At 45.9% G+C, this 17,479-nt stretch overlaps 1 protein-coding gene across 1 annotated transcript in view; it reads left to right on the top strand.

Annotated features, from left to right (window-relative positions):
• Positions 1-5,186: 5,186 nt before the first annotated feature.
• Positions 5,187-17,479, top strand: part of LOC308677151 (voltage-gated potassium channel KCNC1-like) — a gene marked incomplete at both ends in the record, with an annotated part of 54,308 nt that continues 42,015 nt past the window's right edge. The window contains 1 exon segment of the mRNA XM_081343316.1: positions 5,187-5,786. Within this exon segment, the coding sequence (XP_081199442.1) occupies positions 5,187-5,786 (600 nt within the window).

Here is a 17,479-nt window from a genome sequence, read left to right as displayed (position 1 = left end):
AATTACTCTAAATGTTTCACCTTATGCCTTTCCTCTTTCTCTGTTATCCTTCCTAAAACATTTATATATTTTGTTTTTGGAAATATACTAGGGAGCAGATTATAGCTTTCCCTGTATTTGGAGTGGCAAATATATTTCAAACATATGCACACTGTGGGAAAAAAAAATGCTAACTGTGAAATGGAAAGTGCAGGGTTTGGGATTTTAAAAGTCTAAAGCCCTACATGGCCTGGGTCCGGGGTATTTGAGGGAACACCTGCTGCCGGCTTCAAACGCCCTTCGCCCAGTGCGCTCCCACAGGGAGGGTCTGCTCAGGGTTCCGCCGGTAAGAGATTGCCGGCGGATAACACCCAGGGGTAGGGCCTTCTCAGTGGGAGCGCCTGCCCTCTGGAACCAGCTGCCCGTGGAGCTGAGGACTGCCCCCGACCTCCGATCATTCCGCCGGGGCCTGAAGACCTGGCTCTTCGAGCTCTCGGGCCCAGGCTGAGGAGAAAATTATTTTAATTGGGGTTTTTAATAGCACAGGGTTGATTTAATATTTTTTAACTTGGCTTTTAACTTTTGTATGTTTGATTTTTAACTCCCTGTAAACCGCCCTGAGTCCTCAGGGAAAGGGCGGTATATAAATGCAATAAAATAAATAAATAAATAAATAAAATAAATCCAAAGTCTAAAACTCAGACTCTTGGTGAGAACAGTTCATTAGGAATTTATTTGGGCAAATTATCCTAAGTGACAGACTCAAAATTTGGATGGCCATTTACTTTCCTGCATGTTGTTTGTATAGATCTGTTTCCACAACCGGTGCATTTTTATTCCCTGCACAACCTTATGTGCCATGTTAATTTAGGAACATATGTAACACTGAGGCTTGAGCCTTAATTCACACTCACAAGCCTACATTCCCTTTACAAATACCCAAGCTTCCTTTCAGGTACATGAGGATGCATTTGAGTGTACATGGACAATTATACATTCCACGAGTAAAGGAACAGCAATTAGTGAAACTCCAGGCTTCCCCCCCCCTTTGGTATACTCACACAACCAATATTCCCCATCTGGTTCTTGAACAAAAATAATCTCAGCACAAACGTTTTTGACAATCTACATCCACCCATTTAATTGCATGGCCATGCTTTCTCTTATTGTCACTGGTCAGGCTGATTCTTCTCTAAGTGTAGGTCACTTGATAAGAGAGAAACTTGATGCTTAGCAGCTGAATGTGTGAACTGTTCATGGGGTGACATTGCATTTCAAATATATAGAAACTTCATCTGTGGTGGTTATATTTGTTATGGCTTATTCACACATTGAGGTTACTGCCTTGCTGATGCTGAGACATCAAGCAATACATAAGCATACATTAAAATAAACCACTCCTAAAGGTAGCATGATCCTTTGGTTGCAAGCCTCTCTTAGAAAACCTTTTCCCTAATTCTCAAAACAACAGAGCTGCAACCTTATGAACTGATATGGAGCAACTCCATTAAACACAGTGGAATTTACTTCTGAGCAGATAAATGCAGGATCATGTCTGAGAGACATTTTACAAATGCCTAATTGCTGAGGTCTTGTAGATACAAGTTTAATACAGTCAGGTTAAGCATCCATTGGCTAAAATTCCTCATTTCCTCCCAACTGATCTTCAAAGACCCCAAAATCCAAACATTGGTCTTCAGGTGAATATGGACCTGATTTCTAGGCATTTTCCCTTCTAGGTAATGAGCAGGTCCAGATGTGCCCAGCTTCACTGCAGGGATTGCATTATGTGCGTTTAGACCAGGGGTCTTCAAACTTGGCCCTTTTATGACTTGTGGACTTCAACTCCCAGAATTCCTCAGCTAGCGTGCCTGGCTGAGGAATTCTGGGAGTTGGAGTCCACAAGTCATAAAAAGGCCAAGTTTGAAGACCCCTGCTTTAGACCAATGCTTTTCAACCTTGATAACTTTAAGATGCGTGGACTTCAACTCCCAGAATTCCCCCGCTAATATGTTGAGGTTGATAAGCACTACTTTAGACTCAGGATAGAGAATGATATAAAATAAAAGGAAAGGTTATATAAAGCTGGGGGAAAACAGAAGACAATTTAGGCCAAGAGAAATTGTCCAAGAATATAGCTTGCATTCAAAGTGATAAATCTCCCTTATACATTCATACAAACTTTCCGATGTTCTTCCTCCCTTTTCACCCCATCTTGTTATCCTGACTGTTTTAATCCAGTAAGTATAACAAATCCTCATTCCTAGCCAGGCCAACACTCTTCTGGTCCTGAGGGACCAGAAAATACAAAATACTCAAACAGATAAAGGAAGAAAAGTAGGGAGAAAATGTTTTTCCCAGCCGGGCAGTTCTGAGATGTGTTGGAATGCAAGGATGGCTGCACACAGAAGCTTGCAAGGCTGTGTCTTGAAGATTGTTGAGGTAGATATAGAAGGGAATCTTTGGAAAAAAATAGCCAAAACCAATCTATACAAGAAAGGGAAGGAGAGAAGAACTAAAGATCAGAGGTTGAGGATCACTGAGGCAGCGGGATTTGAAATAGAAGCAGAGGTCATGAGAGAGGTCAAAGGAAGGGGTCAAGGGTAAGGATATATGAGTCCTGGATAAAATGAGGATCCAAGAAGAATTAGGGTGGCAGTTTGACCCATGGTGAGGAACAGAATGAGCCAGGATTCATCAATAAGAGCAAAGAGCTGTCAGACTTGTGTTGCGAAAGTACAGGTAGAAAAAAAAACACCCTATCAAGACAAAAGAACAATTGCAGAAAGGCCACTGAAAGATGACTGAAAGGACTACGACATGTAGTTGGTGGCTGGGTTCATACAACCCACAGCTTGGTTACTGAATTAATCCATTTTCTGGATTTGCACAATTCACCAGATCGTACTAACTAACATAACCTAACTAAACTAAAGCCGAGTTTTCATTGAAAAACCCAAGAACGATGTCTTGAATTAGGCTTAGCACATAAGTGCAGTCTTTAACTGCTCGGGCATGTTGGGTGTACCCAGCCAGTGAGGATTGTCTGGAAACCTCCACGCTAGGAGCTCCAAGGGAAATCTGGTCAAGCACAGGAGAAACAAGGCAGTGGGAATAGGGGGGGGCGCGGGTGGGTCGCAGGGGGACCTAGAACTTGGGCAGAGGTAGAGGAGCAGCTCTGCTGTGGGTGGCTGCACAGAAGCAAACTCCAGCATTTCCTTAAGGCAGCGCCAAGGGCCGCACAATCAGCAAAGAGTGTGTGAGCCAGGGCAGTGTTATTCCAGAGCCAACGAGAGAGCAATCCAGGGAAAGGGCATAGAAAAAAAAATGGACAACTCTTGGGAGGGAGGGGGGGGCGGAGGAGAGAAGAACTGGAGAAGGAGCAGAAAAGGAGCACGCAAAAAGTGGCTCCAACAAAGGGAAAATGTTGGAGGGGGGTTAAGGGAGGAAAGAGGGAGGGAGGGAGGGAAGCTGAGAGATGAATGGGGAAACGGATGGACAAAGGCAGTGGAAGGGCAGTGCAGGCTGAGCGGTGGCGTATTCTAAAGAGATGGGGGGAAAAAGGGAAAGAAGAAGAGGAGAGGGGAAGCCAAAGAAAGAGAGAAGGACAGAAAACGGAGACCCCCCCCAAAAAAACACCAGAGGAGCAGAAAGTTTGATGCCTGGAGGGCTGAGTGAAGCAGGGAACGGAATGGAAGGAAAGGTGGGGAAGAAGGGAAGATTTGCTCAGGCAAAAGACCTCTCTCGCCTTTTTTCCCCCTCCTCCTCCTCCACCACCACCACCTACCTGCCTGTTAGGAGGAAGACCCCAACGGTTTCTCTCTTCCCTGCAGGAAAGCATACCCTGAAGTGATTCCCAGCAGCCACAGTGAAGGAATGCAGGGCAGAGCCAGGAAAGGGGTGAAAGAAGAACAGAAAAGAGACAGGAGGCAGGGGGAAATGAGGGGGTGGGGGTGGGGGTGGGGGGGGTGGGAAATCAAGGGGAGCAGCCAGGGAGAGGAGAAACAAGCAAAGAGAGGAGGACACCGGTAGCAGTTTTGGAGGAAAAGGAGAAAAATCATTAGAAGATGGGGAGGGGGGCGGGCGGGGGGGGGGCGGGAAAGAGGCAGAAAATGGAAAAAATGAAAAAGCAAGAAGTAAAAGGAGGGAGGGAGGGAGGAGGAAGTAAGGAAGAGAACAAACGAGTGAATGATAAAATGGATGGAAGGAAGAAAGAGAGGGAGGGAGGAAGGGAGGGAGGGATTGAATGGAAAAGAAGAAAGGAGGGAGGGAAGAAATGAATGGGAAAAAACCAAAAAAGAAAGAAAGAAAGAAAGAAAGAAAGAAAGAAAGAAAGAAAGAAAGAAAGAAAGAAAGAAAGAAAGAAAGAAAGAAAGAAAGAAAGAAAGAAAGAAAGAAAGAAAGAAAGAAAGAAAGAGGGAGGAAATTAGCGGAAAGGCTGAACGGAAGGAAGGAAGAAGGGGAAGGAGGGAAGAAAGGAAGGCAAAAGAGGTGACCGGAGGAGGAAGGCGGCAAAAGTGTGTGAGAGAGGCGAGAGATGGAAAGGCCGAGGGAGGGCTCCAAAGCTGCGCCAGCAACGGAGCGTCAGGTTGGCAGGATAGCGCGCAAGCAGGCTGCCAGCCTCCCCGTCCAGGCCACCCGCTTTCGCCAGAGGGGATCCTGAGTAGCATAGGGACCGGGGCGGCGGCGGGGCGGGGGGGAGGGAAGGGCGCGAGGATTGAGACAGGGAGCACAGCAGAGAGCGGAGGGGGCCGGGCTGCTCCCCCCCTCCTCCTCCAAAAAAAAAAAAAGACGGGACGGCGGTGGCCGAGGGGTGCAGGTGGTGCGCCGGGAGCGGGTGGATGGGAGGGGGACAGGCGGGATGAAGGGGGAGAAATCGGGTGGTGGGTGGGTGGGTGGGTGGTTAGGGTTGGCGGAGCAGCGTCCGCACTCACCTTTCCCCGTCCCTTCCTTTTTTTCCCTCTTTTGCAGAGCCGCGGGGCTCCTTCCTCTCGCTCGCCCGCCCGCCCGCCCCGTCTAGAAAGAGCGGGAGCGGGAGGGAGGGAGGGAGGGAGGAGGAGGAGGAGGAAGAGGAAGAAGAGGAGGAGGAGGAGGAGGGGGAGGCCGCGATGACGCCTCGTCCCCTGATTTGACACCTGCCCGGCCTCGGGGGGGCGGCTCTCCACCCCCGCCCCCTCCCGGCCCCGGCCCCGGCCCTCGCCCCCCCGATGCTGAGCTCAGTGTGCGTCTCCTCTTTCCGCGGGCGCAAGTCTGGGAACAAGCCGCCGTCCAAGTCATGTTTGAAAGGGGAGATGGGCCGGAACGAAGACAACGACAAGATCGTCATCAACGTGGGCGGCATCCGGCATGAGACTTACCGCAGCACCCTCAAGACCCTGCCGGGCACCCGGTTGTCCTGGCTCACCGAGCCGGACGCCTGCAGCAACTTCGACTACGACCCCAAAGCCGACGAGTTCTTCTTCGACCGGCACCCCCAGGTTTTCGCCTACGTCCTCAACTACTACCGGACCGGCAAGCTCCACTGCCCCGCCGACGTCTGCGGACCTCTCTTCGAAGAGGAGCTGGCCTTCTGGGGCATCGACGAGACCGACGTGGAGGCCTGCTGCTGGATGAACTACCGGCAGCACCGCGACGCCGAGGAAGCCCTGGACAGCTTCGAGGCCCCCGAGAGCCAGGAAGATGAGGAGAGCGGCGACCTCAAGCGCCTCTGCCTGCAGGAGGACGGGCGCAAGCTGGGCTGGTGGTCCAGCTGGCAGCCCAAGGTCTGGGCCCTCTTCGAAGACCCCTACTCCTCCAAGATGGCCCGGGTGAGTCGGAGGGCGAAGGGGGGGGAGGGCGGCGGGGAGGGGCGTTAGGGTCCCCTCCAGAGACAGGTCGCCCTTAGAGGCTCCTCTCCTCCTAGTGTGCTTGCTTTGGGGGGAGGCGATGTCGGGGTGTGTGTGTGTGTGTTATGGGGGTGGTGGTGGAAAGAGAGCTGCATTCCAGCACATCTGGAGAATGCCCTGCTAGGAGAAGGACCCTCCTTCCACATGCCTGGTTTTTCCCCATGGGTATTTCCCAGTGCTTTTTTTGTTTTTTTTAAAAATAAGGTGCCGGAACCTCACACATGTATATACAACCTGCCTTGCCTACCCTACAAGGTTCCATCCAAAAAAGGTGCCGGAACTCCGTTCTGAGCGTTCTATGACAAAAAAAGCCCTGGTATTTCCTCAGATTCCCTCCCCCCCCCACCCACATTTAAGGAGAGAATAAGACACAGAGTCGGGTTCTTGAGACTGTTGCTATGAGCCTGGACTCTTCTGTCTTCTGCCATTCTATCAGTTTGTTTGCAAAGTAAAGGAAGCAGGAGACCAACCCCCTGAGATTCGGTTAATAAAGGTAGACAAATTGGGTGCAAGAGAGGCAAGGAGGAGGAGGAGGAGGAGGAGGAGGAGGAGGAGGAGGAGGAGGATGTGTTGGGGTTATCTTTGGTGTAGCACATTCTAGAAGGAAATGTAGCACATTCTAGAGGACTTAGTGTCACAAAGAGGAGTTGTGTAAAGGGGAAATGGGGGGAGGGGAAATCCTATTCCTTCCTCCAAATATAGTCTCAACTCGAATATAGTCCTAGCTCCACATAGCCCCAAAAGGTCCATAGTTATAAGCTCTCTAGGACAGCTTTCCCCAACCTGGTAGGGCTCCGGATAAGACCCGCAGGTGCCAGAATTGCACTGATGTGTTGACACCGCAAAATCAACCCCAGAAGCGTTCTTAGGTTGCAGTCCTAACACAGTTGGAGGACACCAAGCTTGAGGAAGGTGCTGTAAGAGTTTACATGTAGGCAAGCATCAAACTCAAGTGCTGTTTTGTCATTTGGCATTGCATGTAAAGGATACACTCTGCAACTAGGTTCAGGTTCCAAAGTGAGCTGAAGAAATGGCCCGTGAAAAAAAGCAACAACTGTTGTTTGATTTTTGTAATTGAATCTCGATTCTCTCCACAAGCGGGCCTTTCTGCTTGTGAATCCCGCCCCCTTCCCACAGCATCTTCTGTGCTTGTCCTTGAACCTTGAAACTGCACTCTTAGGAGAAGGTCTGTGTGTGTGTGTGTGTGGAGAGGTGTGAAAAAGACAGAGGGGAGGGCTACTTGGGATAAATGGACTTTAGCAGTAGGCATGCAGTGATTTGCTAACTTCTTTCAAATGCTGATTGAGCAGCAGCAGACAAAATATGCTCTTAAAAAGATATAATCTATACATGCAGCACTTGATATGGATGAAAGGATGTGCCAATTGGAGGTGTGAGTGGCACTGAATGTGTGTGTCTGTGGGGGGGTGGGGGGAATAAAATCATTCTAGGAGGGGGAGGATGCACCAGCTGTATCTCATGCACAAATTTGGAAATGCCCAGAAAGTAAGCAATGGATCAGGACAGGATGCTTAGGGCACTCTTCCCCCCCCCCCAATCTGGAAGCCTACAGAGAAGTTGGACGTACAATTCTCATGACCCCCACACAGCTTCATGAACAAGCTGCCTGGGACAATGGGAACTGTAGTCTGAACACATCAGGGTTAGGGTAATATCTGATAGTGAGAACTGAGCAGATACGGTATCTACCTGGCCAAGGTAGAGCAAGAAGAAATGGATTTGGCAGTGAAAATTAAGCCAAAGCTTCTTGTCTCAAGGGAATAAGGTTGGAGCTTGAGGTTGCCCTAGGGTGGAGAGAGAGAAGGGTGCCTGAGGGGGTTTTTTGGTTTTGCTTTTTTTGGGGGGAGGAGTGTGCTAAAGGCCAAGGGGGGGGGAAAGGGAGAAGGGAGGGGGGAGGAAAAGCACTGAGAAGCACAGAGATAATATGAGGATTGTGGGGGGGGGGGCAGCAGAAGCAGCTAGCCAAATACTGTATATGGTGGGGAAGCGAAGACCCTAAGTTGAATGCCACCGGACACAAATGTGTGAATGAAAAGTAGTAATGTGTAAGCGGCAGGAGGGCCCTAATACGCATGCTCCAGAGTTATGACTAGCTTCTCAAGTGTTCAAAGAGAGAATGCCTTGGTTCCCGACAGGAGGTGCTGCTAGCCCGTTTACAAGCTCTTTCCTCCTGGTTTCCCCCCACGCTCAGCTCTCCTATCCAGGTGTGCCTCCTACCCTTCTTCTTTCAAATCCCCCTGTCCCACACAAAAGTTTGGGCCCTTCGCTCTCACATACCCGTGCAAACCCCTTTCCCACAACCCGGGGGTGCGGGGGTGGGGGTGGGGGGGAAGAGAAGCTTTAGCATTCCTCAGCATTGCAGTTCTGGATTCACTGCTCCCCCCACCCCCGCCGCCAAGCTGAAACAATGTTCCTCAGAGTGACCCCCTCCGTTTCCAAGCACTGCAGTTCAGAACTCCTTGGTTTGCCTGTCTGCCTGGCTTCATTGCTTCCTGCTCTCTATGCAGAGAAACCTTTTTTTGCTGGACAACTACTAGGGGAAGTTGCTACTGCTGACAAGGACCCTCTCCTTCCCGGTCCCCCCACCCCACTTTTTCCTATTATTTCTAGGATAGTATTAAAGCTTTGCTGCCTTCTGAATTGCAGAGACAGCAGGTTGAGTGTGTGTGTGTGGTGGGGGGGAGGGAGGGAGGGGGAAGGGGGCACCGCAGTGCAGTGTGGAAACCCCAGAGTTTGCAGTGCAAAGCAGGCATTTGGCAGCCTGTGGCAGCTTCCCTCCCTCTCCCCCCCACCCCCCCACCTACCTCCTTCCCTCCCTTTGAGGCAGTGGGTCTCAAAGCTGCAAGCCCTGTCAGATTTCCTGATCGATTTCCTCCCCCCTCCCCCCCTCTTCTTCCCCTACACAGTTGGAAGCAGAGCCAGGAAAAGTTGCAGTGGGAAGGAAGATGAAGAGGAATTTTTAGTACTGGAGGAGAGGTGTGTGTGTGGGGGGGGTGCGGATGTGGATGGTAGGAGCCGAGATGATGAGCTGGTGCTGCACTGGGCGGGCATCAAGTCCGGAGTGTCCATAAATGGAGAACAATTTGGAGGGATTATAGATCACCCTCCTTTGTACAACATTGTCTCTCTCCCCCCCCCACTCCCATTGTATTTAAAAAAAGATTTGACTTGCAGTGTTGGTAGCCCCCCCACTCACCCAGCCAAGAAGAAGAATGGGAAGAAGATGTGCATGCCTACTGTGGAAGGAGACTTTTCATTTGCCTAGCCACTGTCCCTGAAGGATATCTGCATGAAAAGCCTACAGAGGGGGAAAAAAAGCTGCAGAGATTGTTTGAGTGGCCCATTTTGAGCATTTCTTCAGTCTCGGCCCCCCCACCCCCACCCCTTCCCTGCACCAACTTTGTGTCATGGTAAAAAGAAACAAGAGAGAGTGGACTAGAAAGAACAGGTAGACAACAAGCTAAAGGAGCAGATCAGAGGTTAGGCAGATAGACCAAACTCTTCTGTGAAAGGTCTACCCAGGGCCACATTTGCTAAGTTTCCATGGATGGATATTTTACGGCAATGCACGGGCAGGCTGGAACTTCAAAACTGTACATTTGATAACGCTTATCGGATAGCCGCATCCAACAGCTGGAATACTGAAAAGAAGTTGAGTGTGTACATGGAGAGGACTCCTAAGCAGCTCATAAAGACATGCATATCTGTAGATGGATCCTTCATCCCCACCAATTATCAGGTTTTTCACCTATTTATGTTCTTTCTTTCTTTCTTTTTCTTTCTTTCTTTCTTTCTTTCTTTCTTTCTTTCTTTCTTTCTTTCTTTCTTTCTTTTTCTTTTTTCTTTCTTTTTTCTTCCTTCCTTCCTTCTTTCCATCCTCCTTCCCTTCCTTTCTTTTGGGGAGTGTTCAATTCTCAAACTTTTAAAATTCCTTTAAAGAATATAGACAAGTTGTTACTTTATATCACGCGTGTCCCAGAACTACCTCAGTAGTTCTTCCACTAGTGTAGGTAAGGGAAGAGATGATAGAGCACATTATGCCAGCTGAATGAATTCACAGGCTGTGTGCATTGCAAATATAAGCATGTTACGGGAACGTAAATCCCATCGTATTCAGAAGGATTTTCTTCGGAGTAGAAAATGGTTAGGGTTATCGTCAAAATTTTCTTCTTCAGAATATAAATCTTTGTTTTTATAAAATGAAAGCATACACACAGAAAAAAAAATATCTCATGGCTCCAGAGATTGCATTTCTTTCACATTGTGGATGGACAACTCGGTGCAGGATTGCGTGGACCTCTCAAGTTTTCTTTTCTTGCAGATTCGTTTAGTTTACCTCCTTTCTGAGGTAAAAAACGTATAAAAAAAGTAGCATAAGCTTAGTGTACTCTTTAAAATAAACAGGAAATGTCAGGTGTATCCAAATAATAATAAAACAACTATGGCAAAAATAAAAAATAAAAACAAAGATAGCCGCAATAGTAATAAGCACCTTGGATGCAATTTCAAAACATCTGGAGCACCACACGAACACCATCGACATTGACAAAATCACCATCAGTTGATTACATCCTGTGACAATATCTTTAATATTATTAAACAACAACATCTGCCTGTCCCAGGTTCTTGGGAAGGGCTGACTAGGTGGACAAAAATACCTAATGCAGTCTAAGCATCTGGCTGGCGCTGCTACCAGCCATAATAAGGATATATTAAATTTGTATTCCACGCGATTTCAATAATTTACAGGATTGTATATACTCTTACTTCTAATCTATGGCAATCTTATACCCTTCCCCATGTCCATTAAGTATAGCTGCGGGGTCCTCCAACGTGGCTAACTGCTTTTCTACAGCAGAACCATGTTCTTAAGTTATGAATGATACATAATTTGAGAGTTCAGTTCACCATCAAAATATGAATAAGGTCATCTGTATCATTTCAACAACAAAAACTTTTTGGGGTACCCTGAAGACAGTAAAGAGAGAGAGTTGGTTAGCTGATGGCGGTAAAAAAAAACAGAGGCTGGTCACGGCAGATAACTTGTGAATATGACGACAGTGAGAAAACAGTGAATGAAGGAAACAACACAAATTAAATAGCCTTAAGAGCCATTTAGTAACTTCCACTAACTCGATTTACTGCGATCACCTTTAAGAGATTCTTTTGGGGTTTTTTAGGGTACGGTAGGCAGGGCTTTTTTTGTCATAGAACGCTCAGAACGGAGTTCCGGCACCTTTTTTAGATGGAACATTGTAGGGTAGGCAAGGCGGGTTGTATGACATGTGTGAGTTCCGGAACCTTTTTATTTTACAAAAAAAGCACTGATGGTAGGTGCCATTTTTAAACCTTGTTAGGAATATATGCAAGAGAAAAGGGAAAGGGGGACAGAAATGGAGGACGAAAAGTCAGAACAAATCTCAGAACAAAATCTGTTTCCTGTCAGCGGAGGACTTGCTGCTAAAAAAAAAAAAGGTCGTTCAATATGCCAGGAAATTTGCATGATGGAAAATAAATGCGGACAATCATCTTTTACTAATATTACAACTGTTGAATAGCGGGTTCTTTTTTTTACAGTAGATCTGCACTTTTGACTAAAATAAGGAAGCCAGCACTAATTTTAGCATCATAAAAAAACCAACACCTCAGTTATTTTTCCCTCTGCGGTACCTGCTTGACCTTGGCTGATCTAAAAGAAAATAAAGACTCAGTCACCTAGTTATAGTATTTGGGTGGGAGACCACTAAGAAATTCCAGAGCTGCAGTTTACAGTGGAAAGTTCAAAAACAAATCAAAAAGACAATGATGGCAAGCTATATCCCAATCGCTGCTAACCAACTTGGCTCAAGGCGGTCCTTCCCTTTAACATAGCCCTGCAGTTAGAACTCAGTTAATACCTCATATGTCCCTCCCGTATAATTAGTTCGGAAGTTGTACTTGGAACTAAGAGTAACTCAAAAGACTAGTGCCATCCCGCAGAATAAGATCTACCTGAGCTAAAATGATGTGTTGTTAACTACATTTACTTCTGCTTCTCTGTCTCATGTTCATTCACAATATCATATGTTCTTTTTTAAAATTCTCAACTCTGAAAGGAAAAGCAAATCTTTGGGGCCTATAGGGGTGCCCCGAATCCCATGGCAATGTATATCTCCCTTTTATCCGTTTCTCAAACCCTGAACAACCCCAACTGCATTCTCTTTTATATTAACTATTCTAGTGTAATCTTCCTTGCATGGTTAAGCAGAGGTACAAAATTCTTGGTTCAACTTCTTGGGGAATGTAAAGGAGGTAAGGATGTGAAAGGAGATAAATAAAGAGGGTTTTAAAAAGGCTTTTAATGACGCTTGTGAATAATGACTGCAGATAGGGAATAGATTCCAAACATTGGCAAGAACCAGTTATTCTTATTTATTACAGTGAAGGATTCAAGAGGCATTTCGGTTCCCCCAGCACATTAGCTATACATTTCCTCACTCAGTGAACCCACAAGTCTTGACATCCAACAGCCTTTGTCTGAATTTAGCAATCTCCATTTTACTTCCACGACTTTCTGAATTCAGCTCCTGACCACCATTCTGACCCGCAAGATTGGCATCCTTCCCAGTCCTCACTGCAAGTTCTCCATATTTTAATGTCCTACTATTCAAAATCTTTCCAAAGGAATCTGTCGGAATTTTAACTCATCCCTCAGACCACTTTATATCCCACTTCCCCAATTTAAAAGCCAGCCATATTAAGTCACTTCTCTTAGTCTTTTCTCCCCAAATCCCAATTCTGCCACACAGTATAGTGCCTGACAATGTGGTTCTTTCTCTTTGTTTTGATCCATGATCCTTCTTTGCTACTTCATTAAAGACTCAGAAAGAATTACCCTCCTCAAATTCAGAAACCTGCAACTCATTTCTTTCTGCTTTAAATCAACCAATATGCAGAAGAGTTTAGATTCCAGTAAAATGATGTATTCTATTACAGATATTTCCATCTGCTCTTGCTTGAAAACTCAAGATATCTCATTAGATTCTTCACTTTCTGGAAGACTAGATGTAACCCCCTCATTTCTAAAAGTTCAGAAGTCTTAATTTTGCATCCTTTCTTTCATGTCTTCCATCCCCATTACAACCGGCTAGCTTTTCACAATATGCTAGATCAGGCCAAAAGTTTTAATTGTTGCACAAATCCAGCTGTTTCCTTAGCATGTTGTAGGAACCATTGCATAATGTTAAACCATGTTGAACTCTCTGATCTGGGTTTAGAGTCTGGTATGATATGTGATTCCAGCCATCCAGAAAGTTGCTTGACTTTAGATGGCGTTCACAGATGTTTCAAGAACTTTGCCCCACTCCCCTCTTCGATTTTATTTGACTGTCTTTTGTTCCAACTTCTCAATGAAAGACTTAGTAACTAGTGTCTGATCCCTTTACTCTAAGGCTTTCTATACCAAGCATTTTCCTTTCCATCTCTCCCACGAGTGAATGTAGGAAAACGACCCTTTTTGTGGAGCTAAAATTGGGCTATTGCGGTTTTAATCCAGGCTTCATTGTGTTGCTCTCCGTGGTACTGAACTGCAGTATTGCATCCAGCAGTAGCAGCTGATGGAAAGAATACACGGGAGGAGGAGGAACACAAGCAGAAATGTTCTCCTACTTCCAGACTTTGCTGGCTGAGGCTACTCTATCGTGCTTTGCATTAAAAATAAGACAATATTCATGACTTCGCATAAGGTGTCATATAGGGATGATAAATGCAATATCCCATTCAGCTATTACAGAGTAGAAGGGCAAAAAAGTAATAAGGCCAGTGAGGTTCTGTAAAGTGGTATTTGTGTGTGTGTGTGTGTGTGTGTGTGTGTGTGTGTGTTGAAAAATGTGTGTGGGAATCTGGGGACATTGTAATTTCAGCATAATGACTTTTTTCCATAAGAGCTTACAAATAAAAACAAGGGTTAAAGAAGAACAAAGATAGGATAATAGAGTCAAATCAAACTGGATGATGGCACGCGCGCACACACACACAAAAGGAGAATGACAAAAGAGGGCTGACTTCATTCTTATCCCACTTTTCTAGCTCCTGAGCTCTTTCTTTTGCTGTGGCAAAAGTAAGGATGTACAGGTAGTCCTCGATTTGTGACCACAACTTTATGTTGCTGGGTGAGAAATGTGTTTAAGTGAGCTTTGCCCCATTTTATGACTTTTCTTGCCACATTTGTTAAGTGAATCACTGCAGATGTTACGTTAGTAACATGGTTGTTAAGTGACTCTGGCTTCCCCATTGACTTTGCTTGTCAAAAGGTTGCAAAAGGTAATCACATGACCCCCGAGACATAGCAACCGTCATAAATATGAACCCGGTTGCCAAGCAGCTGAACTTTGATCACAGCACCGTGGGGATGCTGCAATGGTCATGTGTGACAAATGGTCATAAGACACTTTTTTCAATGGCACTGTAACTGAATGGTCACTAAACGAACTGTTGTAAGTCAAGGACTACCTGTACAGCAAATTTTGTGGAAAGAGGGGAGACTCCTAGAGCATTTGGAGAAGCAGCAAGAACAAAGTGGTCCCTTATTTTTCTAGATCAGGATTGGGGAACAATGGCCCTTTTATATGACTTGTGGACATGCATGGCTGGCTCAGGAATTCTGGGAGTTGAAGTCCTCAAGTCACAAAAGGGCCATCGTTCCCCACCCCAGATCTATATGGAAACTATCCTTATTTCCAAAGCTTTGCTTACTACCTTTCACTTCCTCTCCTTTCACAGCATTGATCTTCTTATCAAGCCATAGTAAATTAATTAGGTGCCACAAGGCTCTGGATGGCTTTTTTTACAGCCACAGACTATTCCTCTGGGGGAGGGGGTGAAACAGAGGCATTGCAAATAAATCACTGGAGAGGGATTATAATTTAATTGCCATCAATATCCTTCATCTGCACTGCATTTGATGTTTACATATTTCACTATCTTCCCCCCCCCCACTCTTTTACTCATCTACTTACTTCGTTTCCTACCTCCCCATTAAAATAGATCTTGAAGAATGGAAAGTACATAAAGATTTAAAGTCATAACACTACTTTGTTATATTATTTCCAGTCACAAACTATTATCCAAATTTACCTCAAAGTGGTTAGTGGGAGAGGCTGTCTTTCCAAGGAATGTTACCTGCTCATCTCTGACAGGTCTCTGCTTATTTGCCTGTTTCAGGGAATCTTACAAGCCTTCCAATATGATCTATCCATCTGTATACCCTGTATCGCCCTTTCTCTCTGCTTTAGAGGAACCATCAGCCCTAGGCTCTCCAAAGCTGTCTCGTTCAACCAACGTTAGTTCAGGTACTCATACATCCAGGCATCCAAGCTTGATGACCCAAGTAAATTCTTCTCCAGCAGTCTGTGATACCTCCCAGGCCTCCATTAATCTCCAGGTAAACAGAGAGAAAGTTAAAATGATTGATAATTTAGAAAGAGTTTCTGATTCCCGATCATCTTAAATCTGAAACGGAAGGATGCTTGAGTTGAAAGTCTGATGATTCTGGGATAAAAACAAACTCTGCACTGAACTCGAGCTTAGAGGTTTCTTTGGTTAATCTGGAGGATTCTAGCAAAATGATTCCTGCAAAGGCCTGCTACCTATCTTTTAAAGAGACAGGCCCCAGCCTTTTCCTGAATATTTGGGAATATTCATTTCCTATTTGCACTGTTTCAATATCCTGTTCCTCCAACCGACTCGTATTTTAATCCCAAGGAGAACAATCTAAGACCACGGGCTGCTCAAGACGTCTTAGGTACATTCATAGATTTCCAAACATGGTTAATTTATATGGAAGTGACACTAAGGCAAATATATCTTTTTGTCCTGGCCATTATTTTTTGGAACATGCAACTACTCCACATCACATTTAACAGCCAAGGGGGCCATTTAGCCTTATTCTTTCTCATTAGTTTCTCTTCCCTAGAAACCAAACAATTGCGCACGCGCGCACACACACACACACGCACACACAAACATATAAAAAGTATCTATTCCAAGCTCCACACTCCGAGTCCACTTGGCAAGAAATCGAAAGACGGAGAAGAGGTGTCTAAAGAGAGACTTTCCACTTTGGTTCTCATATAAAAATAACTTGACTAGGTATTGCTTACAGCTTGCCTAATACACAAAGAATACCTCACCGTCTTCATTGGGTCTATGCTTAGGTTTTCCTCTCCCTTGCAGTTGCACAAGTTGTAGAATGGAAGCTTTGAACAGCTAAATTAAAGATAAAGTCATCTCAGGGAATAATGCTGGCTAAGTCAGGCTGTTTTTCAAGAGATTTCAGAATCAAGTCCTATTTTTTTGACCTTGTGCCCTATACCAAATGCGCACACACGCACACGCACATATACGTTTTATTTTATTTTTGTTTCCCTTTCCTTCTTTCCACCCCTGCTGGATCTTCCATCTGCTACTGCAATATGTTTCTTCATTTATTTCCAAAAAAAAAAAAAGGACTATTCCTGCACTGACAGAAGGACAGTCGTAGCCCTGGGAAAAGATGGAAGGCGGGGGTTGGCTAGCCAAGGCAGCCGAGTCAATAACAGTCCCAAGTGTTATTGGAATCCCGAGTTCCCTAGTCAAAGTCCTAATGGGTCGGAGGGACTGCGTAAGACCAAAAATTGGGGAGTTCTCTGGAAGAAGAGAAGTTTAAAACACGAGTTGATCACGTCTGTCTGAGCGTTTCACCCCTTTTGCTGTGTGACATTGTGCTGGTCTCCTTCCTGCCTCACAGACACCTTCCGGGAACAGTTACATGAGCGATATCTCTTCTCTTTCCCACGTATTCTGTCGCCAAACCGTGTCATGGGTTCCCAGGAGACGGAAGTCATTATTTCCATCCGAATGATCTGGGACTCCCAGCGCTGCCTGAAGAAAGTCCCATATAGGCTACTGCTCATTGCTTTTTGCAAGGGCAATGAATGCAAACTGCAGTGGGTAGCATTAAGGGATGAGAGCACCATCGGCTTGCTTCTCCAAACCTCCAGCCTCTGGTTAAAGCTGTCTGTGATACACCCAGCTCTGGAAGTGGGTCAGAACCGCCCGATGGCTCCTCTGGGGAAAAGCGCTCCTTTGGGATTTCAAAAGATCCCTGTCCCTGTTTCCCTTTCCTCCGTGGGGTATGCCATGCTTAAAAGCAAGGTTCTGCCCAAACAGTTTCTCTACAGTAGAAGCATCGCTCTAATCCTCATTTTTCTCATTCTCCTCCGCTCCCTCCCTTTCCTTCGGATTCCTTGGCTTTCCCCTTCATCTTTTCCTCCTCCTGCTCTCACCCCCCCCTCCAGTTCCTGGGCACCGCACTGCGCTTTCAAAAAGGATTCTAGGATTCGCTTGTAGAAAGTGCTGACGGGACGGGAATTCTATGCAGTGCAGAGAGCAAGCAGCAAGCTTTTGCCCTGCAGAGGGGAGATGAGAGGAGAGACTGAAAGAGAGTTTGGCGCACGAGTGTAAATATGAATGGGGAAATCGATGTATGTGCTTGTGCAAGCAAGGGCAATCATGCCTGCACTGTGTTATGACATGCATGCATCTGTGGTGTGTGTGTGTGTGTGTACCAAGCTCAA

This window comes from Vipera berus (genome assembly GCF_964194415.1).
Source record: "Vipera berus genome assembly, chromosome: Z".
NCBI lineage: Eukaryota > Metazoa > Chordata > Lepidosauria > Squamata > Viperidae > Vipera > Vipera berus.
Note: the sequence above shows the minus strand (reverse complement) of the source record. Positions and strands in the feature narration are given on the sequence as shown.